Genomic DNA, 14,589 nt, shown 5'->3' with positions numbered 1-14,589 from the left:
TCCATTATCTAATTCTATTTTACACTATTTTTAATCATCATTACACCCCCAAAATGTTGTTTTTTTAACATTTTTTAACTAAAACTAATCATTCAATTGAAGGTTTAAACCCTTGGGTGGTTCTCAATTTTGTATGGTAATCTCAGTTGGATCCTCATTTTTGTAACTGTCTCAATTGGATCATATTTTTTGTAAAAATGAGTCAAGTTTATCCTAACCGTTAAGTGCTCTAAGACAGTGTTAAATTTAGTTGATGTGTTTATGCTGATGTGCATTGTTTGATTAAATGAAATTTTTATTTAAATTAAAAAATTATGACATGGCAAAATTGAATTGGTTTATGTTAAAATACTATGTTAGGGATTGAAAATGGTCAGAAAATGAAAGAGTGAACTGAAAAGGGAATAAGGGATCTGGACATTAACCACCGAACGTTCCTCATCAAGTCAGGCCATGGGCCTCCCTGCTGGCCGCCGGTCACGGTCAGAGCTTCGCCGGCGACAATCTCTCTGTCTCTCTCTTTCTCTCTCCGAAGTTCAGATTCTCTATTATCAACAACACAAAAATGCTAAAAAAAATGTAACTTAACAGTATCAAACTCAATATTGAGTTTCTTAGAAAATTATCACAAACATAAAACGCTTCATCCTTTTTAATCGTCTACCGCCAAACCATCAATAATAAGAACAATGTTTACTCCCAAAAGCTCCAAAGAGGAGCCACGCGGAATCAGGACGACGGAGCCACCGCGCCAGCTGCGTGTCCCATGTAACTTTCCACGATGCCTCTCCCTTCAGGTAATGGTTGGTCCGAATTGAAATCGCAATCACCTGCGAAACACCACAAAATCCAGTTTTCATCAGCGCCTTCATCAACCATCTCCTTCAACATCATCGTGCCTCATCTTTGAGGCAACCACGAAACAATCACGGTCGTTCTGCACCTTTCGAGCAAGTCGCGAGCCTTAATCGCAGATAATCCCAAATTAGAAACAAAAAGCCTCAAATCTGAGTTCGAATCAGACCATCGCGGGAGACCAATCACCTTCATCGTTGGTGACGTTGCGCGGTGACCGGCGGCGAGCTTGGCGGCGACCGGTGGCGCTGGTGGGACCCTGGCTCACGGCTTGCGGCGGCCGAGCTCGTAAAAGAGGCGATTGACGGAGGAACGAGAGAGCTTCTCTCTCACGCGCGAAGAGAAGAAGGAGAAGGGAGGACCTGACGCCATGGTCGGCGATGCCTCCGATGGTGAACAGCGGTGCTGGCGACGCCTTGGACCACGACTCGCGACGGCCGATTGGGTGGAGGCTGAGGTAGACACGCATGAGCGAAGGAGATGAACGCTTCTGTGGTTCCTCTGGTCCCTTTTTGGTTTCAAGTGGAGATGCAGATTCCAATTGGTCTAGTGAGAGAGGCGAAAAAACCCTAATGGGTTTCGGATTGGTAGAATGCAGTTGATTGTCTTCGTCTTCTCTAGGATTCCAATTCCTCTTCTCCCACTGACCAAATCCCTAATTCTCTTTCTCTAGTCTTATTTCAGTAAAAATGTTTTCATCTGAAGAATTTTACCCTCGGTTGAGGGAGAAAGGGTGTGTGTGTGGAGAGTGAGGGTTTGAGGGTGGAAGTTGGAAGGAAGCAGTTTAGGTGGAGGAGCGGAAGAGGTGAAAGGTGATCAGTGGTTGGAGGGAAGAAGAAGCACCATCGCCACGTGGATTTGATGATTATAAAACACATCACTCGTTCAATTTAATGCACTGCCACGCCATCAAAACATAAAATACAGCTTAGCTAAATTTAACACAGTCTGAGAGCACTTAACGATTAGGGTAAAATTGGCTCATTTTTACAAAAAATATGACCCAATTGAAACAGTTGCAAAAATAAAGACCCAACTGAGATTACCATACAAAATTGAGGACCAACCGAGGTTTAAACCTTCAATTGAACGAAATATATATTACATTCTAAAATGTGGTTTTATGACATTTTTTTTAAGTAAAACTAATTATTCAATTGCACCAAATACCTTTTTTTATTAATAAAAAATTAAAATATAAATAAATACTTGAAGTACTTTAACCCCTTTTGGAAATTGTATGCACATAAGTGAATTCTCAAACAACAATTACACCAAATATCAATCAATTCAATATTTTGTTACACATTTTACATTAATTAAAAGTAAAATAAATATATATTATATAAGTAAAACCAAGTCTTACTTTAAACTTCCATAATGTGAAAATGAGATAAACATACATTCATTATTAATGATACTCAAGTTGTAACGTTACATAATATCACTTACAATGAATGTAAAAAATAATTTAAATTTTTTTTCTTAATTTTTAATATACTTCTTATCTTTAAAATTATGATAAAATTACAAACTCCAAAATAAAAAATACTTTAAAGGTTTTAACCTTAAAATGTTATCTCAATAAATATACAATAAAAAAAACACATATCTTATGACAATGTTAAATTTATATAGTCCTACTTATTAAATCTCCACCAATATTTAATCTCTTCAATAGAATAATATATATGTTCATAAATATTTTATAACAGAAAATACAAAATTATTTTAATAATTTAGAAACACGCAGCAAATATATTATAGAATATATATTGTCATAATTTTACATGTCAGCATTGAATTAAGTTGATTTTAGGTGATGTGAGAAATCCATCTAACCTAGTTGCGCAACTTTTAACCACAAAATCGGTTCACATGCTTGGAATTAATCATTCCACAAGCTATGTACGTGTATTTTTACTCATATTGATGAATACTGAATCTCCTCAAATTCCCTCCAAATACCAGACAATTTATTTGATTTCCGTCTGAATATAGGATGAAAATTAGTAATTGAAAGTATTTTAGTAAACCCAATCATTGGTGATTGATTTCAATGTAAAACAGCCCTGCAAACACTTAAAAACAAAACAGAGATGCAAATAGAAGCTTAGGATTTATTAGCCTAAGAAATAAACTAGTCTAGCTAGGTAGTTCTAACTTTTATTTGTAGCAAATTAAAGAATTGAATAGTTGAGACAGAAACAGCATAAATGTCCACACTCTGAAATCTTGTTGTTGTTTCCCGAACGTTGTTGTTCTTCACTGTGTCTGTGGAAACATCTGTTGTGGGAAGTAATTGGACTCCGGTTGGATCTCCTTCATGTCTTCCACTGCATGATGCTGAATATGCCAATCTCTGTCTGATACAAATTGTCTCGCCATTATGGCTGCACGGTTTTCTGCTATCAATTCACGCAATGCTGCACTGCATCTTGTTGACAGATCAGAAGGAGAAAGCCAAGAATCACTTCTAGATGACAGAAGAGAGAGAGCACACCCTCCTATATATTCAAAACCTTCCGACCATTACCAACCCATTTCATATCATCAAACAAATTTACACAACATCATCAACATTTCCTACAACACTATACTAAATTTCGTTTGCTTCCTGAACAACTATTTACCATAATTTGTTGCTGTCTGATATACTAATTCAAGAAACCCTAATTTTGTTCCATCTTACTCCCCAATACCCACTACCCCTATTTAATAAGATGGATATTTAGTGATTCTATACTTATAAATATATACCTATACACCGTCATTAGAAAACGTTGAATATTTTTAGCTTAAGCTAGCTTATATTTAGTTTTCAGTTTTAGCAGGAACAAGAAAATATAATAAAAATAATATGGTATTTTTTTTCATAAAATTTGTACTTTAACTCAACTCTAGATTCTAAGAAACTGAAGATCATTTTTATCAAAATCTTTTTTGATCAAAGCCCCCATGGACGTAAATACAATGTGGTAATGAAATTCTCCAAAAGAATGTATGGTTGTTACCTTTAAACAATTTATTGAATTTGGGATTCCGTATGGATGCAGCAGTGTAAATTTAAGTATACAAAATGACTTAGATGTGAAGTTGAACTAGATTAAATAGTTACAGAAACTATATTAGTTGAGCTAATTAATTAAGAACAATCAAGCATTACAGTACATGTCAAATGAAGGCTATCTTAAATTAATTTATTTATTGGAATCAGCACCCATCACTATAAAACTTTTAAACTTGGTCAATAACCTAATTTGGTTGACACTTGACATTACTACAGAAAAAATATAAAGAAAAATAATATTACTAGTGAACAAATATAGAGCCTAAAAACTGGTTAATATAAGCTTTATGTTTGATATACGCATAATAATAGTGCAAGTGTTTCAGAAATTACACATTTAATAACTGCTAGCATTTTAATATTATATGTAACCTAATACGAAATTCTGGAAGTTTATGTGTGAACTACGAGAAAAAGTAAGCAGAACTTATCTAAGATATTGTTTTCGCATATTGATCAATAAAGAGAGAAAGTATTGAATGATCTCAATATTCTGACATGCACTTAAGTAAAACCTTCAAAAACTATGAGAAGTAAAATAAGCACTTAAATACTCTACCAAACAACTGGTACTACTCAAATAATACCCAAGTCCCAACAATATTCAGAAAATACACTTTAAAAAACTAATATTATTTGAAGTTTAAAAAAGAATCTCAGAAATGTAATTGATAACAAAAGGTGAAGATTTCTTTTCACCCAGTTATGCCATTAATGGTGGAGCTAAAGAAAATAGAACATCAGCATGCTGGGTAGCAGAATGTATTAATGAGGAAGAATTAACAGAAAATTTAGACAAGAATAAGAGTTACATAGCTGATTATAATGCCTTAATTAATCCCATCTAAGTTTTGTTAAATTAAAAATCTGACACTTAAGTCAATGTTCTAATTATAATCAGTATTTTAGTTTCTCTTCTTTGTGCTATATCCACCAGCATACTCATCCAAATGATGTTGTAAACTCACTTAACTAAATCATACAAAATAATTATTAATTTTTCTTCTTACTTTCTCTTCATAATTTCACAATTTTAGCTGATGACTTGTTAATATGCATTTCCATGGCTCAATCAAAAGCACCTCACTGAATATTTGAAATGAAAGAATTACTTTTCTTTATGAGAAAATTTTTATCCAAATTGTTTGAAAGTACTGTAGCTTATAAATTAATCACAAATCATTTTATGCACAATGTCTCACAATGCTGTAAGTATTATAAGTGAACTTTATATTATTATTTTACAAATTTAAGTTCAAAACATTATAAGTGAATCAAGGTCATTTACATCTCCTTCAAAAAATAATATAAAGAATTAATTCTTGAAAATTTGTTCTATCCAAATTTCTCATATAACAAAATTTAGTTGCATTAACTACAACAACTTAGTAGTTTAAATAAGTGTATAAAATTCATTTTTCTTTTGCATTAATTTCTACATATTTGACTCGAGGCCGATTGATATATAACTGCATACTTGTTTCAGAGAATGATAAAAATAACTACAGAATAAGTCAAAACAATTAAAAAAATTAGTTTACTAACCAGATTTTATAAATCAGGATGATTAGATAAGTTAACCTCAACAACAGCTATAAGATCAATACATAACATTTATCATGATTTAAGGAACAAACAAAAGGTTAAATTGCAATTTAATTTTTGATTCGTGATTCACTATTATACCGTATCAACTTCACACACTTCTTTTTATATTGGTCAAATTTAACTTCAAACCTAACATATTTAAAATACCAATAATTAATAATGTAAATTAATTATATTGTAAGAAAATAAATAAAGGTATCCAAAATTTAGAGTTTAAAAATCCGGAGACTCTAGTAGTAAAATTTAAAACAGATTAAAAATGATCGTCCACAACCAACTAAGGACATAAATTTAAAAAAGTCAAATGAAAAAAATAAAAATTATTCAAATTGGTAAATATATATGATTTGTTTAGGTTGATAAAATATGTTTGTAAAAGTTTATATAGAAAATCATGAAACTAAATTTTTATTATTCATATTTTATTCTCCATTCTCACTTATCTTAAACAAACACCAAATAAGAAAAGTAAATCAGAAATCCTTTTCTTAAATGAAATGGCTAAAAATGTGATGGAAGAAAGAAAGAAAGTGTTGTAAAAACTTAGAAAAAGGTGATAAAGCAAGAGTGTACCTTGTGAAGAATTCCTTGCAACAGAATCGTGGGAGCTCTTTCTTCTTCTCTCATTGTGACCTGCTAGTCTCCTCCTGCAACTTCTCTTTGAATCATCAAACTCTGACACCACGTGAAACCTACAAGTCCAATTACAATATTTTCTATATAATTAACAAGATCATAATTTTAACTTAAAAAAAAGTAATTTCCAGCGAAAGATTAAGCTCAATGAAATTAATGATTTTTCCTAACTTTATTATTCCGGAGTTAACACAAAATAATGAGCAAAAATATGCGAGATTTGTAAAGTATGCACAGGAATAATAGATTATTCTTTGATAAGCTACAGCAAAATAATAAAATCATGACAACAAAATGATATTCGTAACCTTTACACAACACAATATTCTTGAATTTTAAGCTAAAGAGAAAGTTACTGAAAGACTGAACCCAAACAAGGGTGAGTAAAAGCTTTTGTGAGATTAAAGAATATCACGCCTTCATTCTTCAGAGATCCACAACACAGACAGCCAAAAACAACAAAAACCATACGAGAAAGCAAGAAAATAACTTTACGTTCGTACATAATTCACCTCACCACAAAAAAGAAATGCTCTTTCACTTTTTTTCTAAGAGCAAACTTTCGTAAAAAAAAAAAATCAAAACGAATTTCGGACATTTTTCTTAATTCGAACATCTCTCAGAATAAATCTCTCGTATGTCGGAATATGTTTAAGATGTTTTTGTCCATAGAAAATTTAACAATCGACAAAATCACCGGATCCTCTCCAATATCACAGTAAAAAAAGTTAAGACAACTTTGGTTTCTTCATGTGCAACCACACATACTAAAAATAAAAGGTTATGTATTTTCTATCTATATATACTACATCCTTTTCACTCTTTGTAGCTTTAAAGTTTGAGATTGTATCAATTTGTCTAAATTCTTCGCATTATGGGAAATCTGAGACAAATGTCATTGATTTGGCTGCAGCTACGATCACGATACAGTTAGAGAAAAGACAAAAATCTTTTTATTATTATTATTATTATTATTTGAGAAAATGATAGAGGTGGTGACCTGCTACACTGCTGACAGAACCTCTGCTCCAACCCTAAGACCACAACTTTGGGAGCCTTGGAGTGCATCTCACACACCTTGTGCCTCCGGTGGTAGTCCTTGGCGTTCACCAGCGCCACCTGGCACCCTTCCACCTGACACCTAGGCACCGTCGCCGTAGTCAACCCGACAGCTTTCACCGCCGCCCCGCCACCGGAATACCCTCCTTTCCCACGCTTATCGCCCAACACCAACCCCCCGCCGAAAGTAGCAGCAGCAGCAGCAGCAGCAGCAGAAGAGACGGTTCCAGTTCCACTAGCGTCCTCAAAGTAATGCCTCTTCCCAAGCTTCAAGCACATGAGGTGGGGGTCGGGGTGCACGTGGGACCCATCACCTCCGTACGGATGTTGCTGCTGCTGCTGCTGCTGCTGGCGGTGTCGCAAAACGCCGCCGTTTTGAGGGAGGAACATGAGAGCGCTGGCGAGCCCGGCGGCCTCGGAGCGGTTGGCGGCGGAGCCCTCCGGAGCGGTGAGGGCAGTGACGGGGGCGTTGAAAGCGTTGAGGAACCTGGAAGTGGTGTTGTTATTATTAGAAGTGGTTGTTTGCCATGAATCCCAGGCGAAAGCGTTGGCGTTAGTATTCCCATTTTGGTCTCTGTTGGAGAGGCAGAAGATGTTCCCTCCGAACTCCATTTGTGTGTGTGTTTGAGAAAAAAGGAAAAAAAGAAGAAAAGGGAAGAGCGTGTGAAATAGGGAAGCTATGAGAATAGGGGTAGGGTGGGGATGATGGGGTTGGAACAGAAGTGGAAGGGACGAAGGAGCATTTCTGAGTGAGATCCTTTGTTGTTGGTGTGAAAAGAGGAAAGAGAGAGAGATAGAAAGAGAGAAAGAGAGAGCTTAGAGGTTGTGTTGGTGTGTTTTGGTACAATGGAGAGGGTTTAAAGTACCCTCATGAGGAAAGCTGCAAGGGCTAGTGATTCCTAGAGAGAGAGTGAGTTAATGGGTGGAGTGCTCCGAAGACCACACGTAAGAACAAACCGAGTCATGATAGTAAACGGATCCAAGTTAAAGCATGAGAGATGAGAGAGATGAGAGAGATGAGAGAGATGAGAGAGATGAGAGAGATGAGAGAGATGAGAGATGAGAGAGAGAGTGTGTGTTTTTGTGTGTGAAAGAGTGATAAGACACAAGCGGGTCAGAAAGCCCTCCCCACAGATATTATGGAACTGGGTTTCGCGGCTCAATAATGCTCCTCTCTTTCAAAACCACAATAAAATATTATTTATTTTTAGTTTAACACTTATATATATATATATATATATATATATATATATATATATATATATATATATATATATTATCTTTTTTATAATAAACCAACAAAATGTTTCTTCCTTTATATTAGTTTCTAGCTGATCATTATTTAAATATCCACTTTAAGTGTTGTTAATGTCTCGCCTGTTTTATCACGAAATTTTCTTGAATTAAATAAGATTAATACATATATGAAGTCAACAATGAAATATTTGAATTTTTCCTCAGCTTCTTTCTCCTTTTTCTCTTACACCTTCGTCCTTTTCTTGTCTATCTTCATTTTATAATACCCTCAATTTATTGTCTTTCTCATACCATTTGTTCTTCTTATTTAATTAACAAAAATAAAAGAATTCCCGATATAGCATTTTGCAGCACCCAGATTTATATATCTGGTAACTTTTACTGTAGCAGTTCGTGTTCCGGTTGGATTGGGACAACCGAATGGACGCTGTCCTTTTGTAGTTTTTTCTTTATTCAATTCTTTCGAAATAAGTTGTATAATTTTCAATGGATATGTATTGTTAATTTTGCTAATTATTTAATTAGTATATATTTTATGATTAAAAAATACTTTATAACTTAATCACAATTACTTAATTAATAAATATTGTTAAGTTATTAAATTTAATAAAATTACTATTTTTATTGCCTATTTGACTAATGAATATTATAATAAATTTATTGTAATTAAAGTTGTAAATACTAAATAAATTATAATAATAGATAATACTCATTATATAATTAATATCTGCATAGTAAAAATAAAGTAAAAATAATTTAGATTAATAAATAAATAATTACTACTTTAACATAATTGATTAGATGAATAATTCGATTATTATAAATTTTATTTACAGTGATTGCTCAAGATCATGGACTTTTCTTGTTAGGTGTTACGTAAGGTGGTACAAAAATTCCTTCTTATTAAAGACATCTAGGTTGTAAGATAAAAATAAAAGAAATACAGATGAATACTAGTGAAGTTGTATAAGGATGATGTACTGAGATAAAATATCAATATTTTATTATTTAAGTATAATATTTATGATCACTCAAATTTCATTGAAAAAAATAACATCTTTCTAAAAATATTTTCTCATTTAACTTCTTTTTCTAAATATCGTGATAAATAATAAAGTAAGCCTCTCCGATCAAAATTTCTTTTAGAGTAAATTTCTCTTTACTATTTTTCTTGAGTTAGTTTTTGAAAGTTTTTTTTTATACATAGGGCAAAAAGTTTTGCATGTGGTCCCTTCTAAGACAAAGAAAAATCTCTATTAATTTAGGATTACTATATATATATATATATATATATATATATATATATATATATATATATATATATATATATATATATATATATATATCATTGATCATGTTCTTTTATATATAGGTTTATCTACGAGAGTAGCAGAGTTGAAAAGCTTAAACTTGACTTTAAACAAACAAGACTAAATAAATAATGGAAACTCTTACGTTTTTACAGTATATGTAGAAAATTTGAAAATAATTTTTGAACTTATGTATCTTTTAGATGGTTTGAGATATGAAATTGTAACGGTTTGATATTTAATATTGATTTTGATGTTGTAAATTGTTTGTAGATTAAATTGTTATTAGAGGTTTGATTAAGTTTGAATTTCAGTTTCAAACTCTTATAGACAATGTTGATTTATGATTTCAATAAAAAATGTAGATTGTATTTGAGTAATTTAGAACTCTGTTGATATTTAGTTGTTTAACGTTGTAAATTTTCTTTATGATATTTTCATTTAATTGAAAATTGTTTTCTCAAGTTAAAATAGAACAAATTTTTAAGATTGATTTTGATTTTTTTTTTTGCCTAAGCAATAATTTTTTTTCTTAAGCGAACATAGTATTAAAATTCAGTCTTGTCTTTGTCCTAATTTTACTCAAGTGAAAAGAATAATGTGTAACTCAGTATTGTCTTTGTCATATTTTTAATATTTTTTCAATTAAAGAATATTTTTTTCAATTGTGTTAGAAAAAGAAGTAGGCTTTGTTAAACCAATAGAGCAAGTGAATTAACTTTTCTCATATTTTATAAACCCAAAATATACTTTTCTTGAAACAAATTGATACAAGAATTAGAAAAGAAATCAAATATGATAAAGATAGAGAAAAAATATAGATAAATATATATTGGTTCAGATTGCACTAGTTCTACATTCGCTCTCAATTTTTCCTCCAAAAAAAAAATCAATTCACACTAGTACAGATCAAAAATTAAAATGTGGACATTAGAAACAACGAAAATAATCACAAAATATTATTTCCTTGAAATAAAGTCTAAAAAGATCGTATAACCTACTTTAAACAAAGAACTAAAAAAGCATTTTTGTTCTAACAAAGTTAACTTACACAATGACTACTGCGAAAAGTAGAAAGAGAAATCTGAGTATCAAGGATACAAACTATAAATTCAGTCTAACAGACAAATATTCATGAAGCTTATAAATAGAAGATCTTTCAAGAAGAAAATCAAGAGGATAGCTCAAGAGCAAAAGAAAAGCTTACAACAACATATGCAACCTAAAGAGAAAAAAAGAGAAAGAGCTCAAAAAGAAGAAGAATATATCTAAGCTGAAGAGAAGAGAAGAGAAGAGAAAAAGAGAAAAAGATACTCTCGAGCTTAAGCATCAAATTTCTTACTAATGTAAGAGAGAAGAGAGAAACACCTGTTAGTGCTTAGTCTACATTGTATTGTAATCAAATCCTCTCGTAGAGAGATTTAGTCTGAATTATTTGTAAGCAATCGTTGATTGCAATTCTGAAGAGAATTAAAACACTTGCAATTGAACTTTGTTTGAGTTGAAGAATCTAGGCGCGGTAGTCTAGTACCAAGAGTGGTTCGTGTTGGGATAAACTTAAATTTTAGGGTTTTATTAATAATTTTGTTTAAATCTTATTTTATTAGTTTTTGGGTATAGTAATATTTAGTTTGATTTGACAGAGATAAAATAGGGACACGTAGTTATGATTTTCGGTTTATCTAAGTACAATATTATTTTATGATAGATTAAGCAGATTTTATTTTTAAGATAATTGATATTTTATTTTTATTCCTCGTAATATTATAAGTGTTATGGCTATTTAAAACCCTTCAATTATAATGAATAACAAGACTTAATTTCAGGAAATTATTTGAGTGTGTGTATCGTGAGATTTTCCCAACAGTGGTATCAAAGCTTTATGCTCTGAGTACCGAGAGAGAGGAAAGAGTCAAACATCGTGAGAGAAAAAGTGAGTGCTTGATTTTTTTAGAGATGGCAAAGGTTGTCAATGGTATGAGTGTGCCATAATTGACGAGAAAAAATCAATTATGATAATTGGTTCCTATAGATGAAGGCGTTATTGAGATCCCAAGACATTTGGGATATGGTGGAAGACGGGTACGTTGAACCTGATGTGGACGAACATCAGACGGTGGCACAGATGACAACATTGAAGAAAACTCGTGCAAGAGATGGGTCAGCATTATATTTCATCTACAATGCAGTAGATGAGTCGGGATTTGAAAAGATAACGAATGCCAAATCAGCAAAGGAAGCCTGGGAGATATTGGAGGTTGCATATAAAGGTGACAACCGCGTTAGACAAGTCCGAATACAAGCTCTTAGAGGAGAGTTTGAACAGTTGAAGATGGAACCCAAAGAGCATATAACCGAGTACATAACTCGGGTGGAGAAGGTGGCCAACCAACTCGGTAGGAATGGAGAACAAATGCCATCTAGCCGGGTTGTGGGAAAAATTTTGAGATCTCTTACAAAAGATTCCGAAAGTATCGTGTGCGCCATCAAAGAATCGAAGGACTTGTCGGTTCTCACAGTGGATGAACTTGCTGGGTCATTAGAAGTCCACGAACAAAGGAGAAGGAGTTGGGATGATCAAGTTGAACCCGACGACCAAGCACTACAGGTACAGTTTGACTCGAATAAAAATCGGATTACTCAGAGTCGAGGTCCTGGTGGCAGAGGACGAGGTGGACGTGGCTGAGGTAATGATAATGAAGATCAAACCGGTCAGCAAAATTGGCATGACCGAGGACAAGTAAAAAGTCGAGGAGATCAGTCAAGAGTGGAGTGTTTTAAGTGTGGCAAGTACGGCCACTTTGCAAACGAGTGTAGGTCAACAAAGTGCTACAACTGCGGTAAGTTTGGTCATATTGCAAAGTATTGCAAGACCGAGACAAAGGGGGAGACGAATCTCGTTACTGAAGATGCAGAAGAAGATGTAGAAGAGCTATTGCTGGCAAAGAGCTCGGATATAGTGGACATGGAAAATTCCGTCTCAATATTGGATGAAGTGATCTCGGTAAAAGGTGCGACAAATGTGGAAAAGGAATCCAAACAAAAAGATGAAGAGATTCAGTGGATGGGGAGGCTTCTGGATGAAGCTAATGAAATTATGAATAAACAGAGGGTTGAGCTTGAGGAGTTGAAGAAGACGACTCCAGAAAAGGAAGAGAAAGTATCTAGCGTTATTGAACTAGATAAAAATAGGGAAGAAGATGAAGAAGAGATGAAGGAGGATGAGATTTCTACCAACTTGGTATGGTATCTAGATACTGAAGCAAGCAATCATATGTGTGGGAATGAGAACTTTTTTATGAACTTACCAAGGTGGAGGCCAAATTTGTGTCTTTTGGAGATGACTCCAAGGTGGCCGTGAAAGGACGTGGAACAATTCGGCATATTCAGATTAATGGACGAGTTGGAGAGATTAGGGATGTTTATTACGTTCCGGAGTTGAAGAGCAATATTTTAAGCATGGGTCAGATAATTGAAAAAGGTAATTCAAATTTTATGAAAAATCAGGTATTGTATTTAAAGGATAAGCATGATCGTCTAACAACCCAGGTAAAAGCAAAGAAGAACCGGTTGTATGAATTGGAGCTGAAAATCTTGGAGAGAAGATGCAAACCCGGAGTAGGATGATGCACATGGAAAATCGAACGAAGGAAGGAAGAATTTAAGTTTATGGGGGAGTTTGTTGGGATAAACTTCAATTTTAGGGTTTTATTAATAATTTTGTTTAAATCTTATTTTATTAGTTTTTGGGTATAGTAATATTTAGTTTGATTTGATAGAGATAAAATAGGGACACGTAGTTATGATTTTCGGTTTATCTAGGTACAATATTATTTTATGATAGATTAAGGAGATTTTATTTTTAAGATAGTTGATATTTTATTTTTATTCCTCGTAATATTGTAAGTGTTATGGCTATTTAAAGCCCTTCAATTATAATGAATAACAAGACTCAATTTCAGGAAATTATTTGAGTGTGTGTATCGTGAGATTTTCCCAACAGTTCGAATACTCAAAGGAAATCTCGGCTAAGGTTGCTGAGTACCAGGAATGATGATAATACTCATTTGCAATCGTGTGAAGATTATAATGGAACCCTCTACGGAGGAGACTAGACATAGCTTAGGTGGAGCGAACCAGTATGGAATCTCTTGTGTTATTTTCTCTTCTCTTAACTAAACGATCCTCTTGAAAAACCTGCAGTTGAGCTTCATATTTCAACATACAAGAACTTCCAAGCTAAACAATCATTTCTTTTTAAGGAAGTTCTTACAAAACTTTGCAGTAGAAATATTCTGAATAGCACAACAATCTTATCAACACATACATATATTTCAAGTCGAGAATCTAATCTTTCAAAAGAACATTTCAAACACTCGATAACGTGCTATATCAGAAGGGTTGCAAAAAATGTTTTCCATTAACATTATTCAAATCCCTCCCCCTTTTAGTGTTTTTCAGGTACTTCATTTAAGGTACATAGAAAATTTGACATAATTTCAAAACTTGCAAACAACAATTATTCTTCTTATCTTTTCTTTAAGGAGTGTCTTTAAATTGATGCTTCAAAAACAGTCATTGTAATTCCTTTTTTGGCCATTGAGTAGTGTTGAACTCATTTTGAATGTCTTCTTTTTTCTTCTATCATATATTAGGCTTGATTGTTGAGAATAACTCAATGTGCTTAATGAAACATTAATTTTTTTTTTCTTCACACATCATCTTTGATAGCTGGTAGTACCTGTCTCCTTAGGTTGCATTGTTTTTTACTTCAAAGAGTTATAAAAGACACAT

The 14,589-nt window shown here is 33.1% G+C and overlaps 1 protein-coding gene across 1 annotated transcript; it reads right to left on the bottom strand.

The window, feature by feature from the left end:
- Positions 1–2,847: 2,847 nt before the first annotated feature.
- Positions 2,848–8,340, bottom strand: LOC108327478 (squamosa promoter-binding-like protein 7). Its single transcript, XM_052873985.1, has 3 exons — positions 7,170–8,340; positions 6,107–6,225; positions 2,848–3,362 (listed from the first exon to the last, which is right to left on the bottom strand). Exons 1-3 carry the CDS (start codon positions 7,838–7,840, stop codon positions 3,121–3,123), a joined length of 1,032 nt encoding a protein of 343 aa, XP_052729945.1. The 5' UTR covers positions 7,841–8,340; the 3' UTR covers positions 2,848–3,120.
- Positions 8,341–14,589: the final 6,249 nt, after the last annotated feature.

Source organism: Vigna angularis, chromosome 2 (genome assembly GCF_016808095.1).
Source record: "Vigna angularis cultivar LongXiaoDou No.4 chromosome 2, ASM1680809v1, whole genome shotgun sequence".
Lineage (NCBI taxonomy): Eukaryota > Viridiplantae > Streptophyta > Magnoliopsida > Fabales > Fabaceae > Vigna > Vigna angularis.
This window is presented reverse-complemented; position numbering and strand designations above follow the sequence as displayed.

Coding starts and splice junctions, on each gene's coding strand:
- LOC108327478 (XM_052873985.1), bottom strand. CDS start 7,840: ATGGAGTTCGGAGGGAACATCTTCTGCCTCTCCAACAGAGACCAAAAT. Junction 6,226..7,169: donor TTCTGTCAGCAGTGTAGCAG/GTCACCACCTCT, acceptor TTGGACTTGTAG/GTTTCACGTGGTGTCAGAGT. Junction 3,363..6,106: donor TGCAAGGAATTCTTCACAAG/GTACACTCTTGC, acceptor TTGAATATATAG/GAGGGTGTGCTCTCTCTCTT.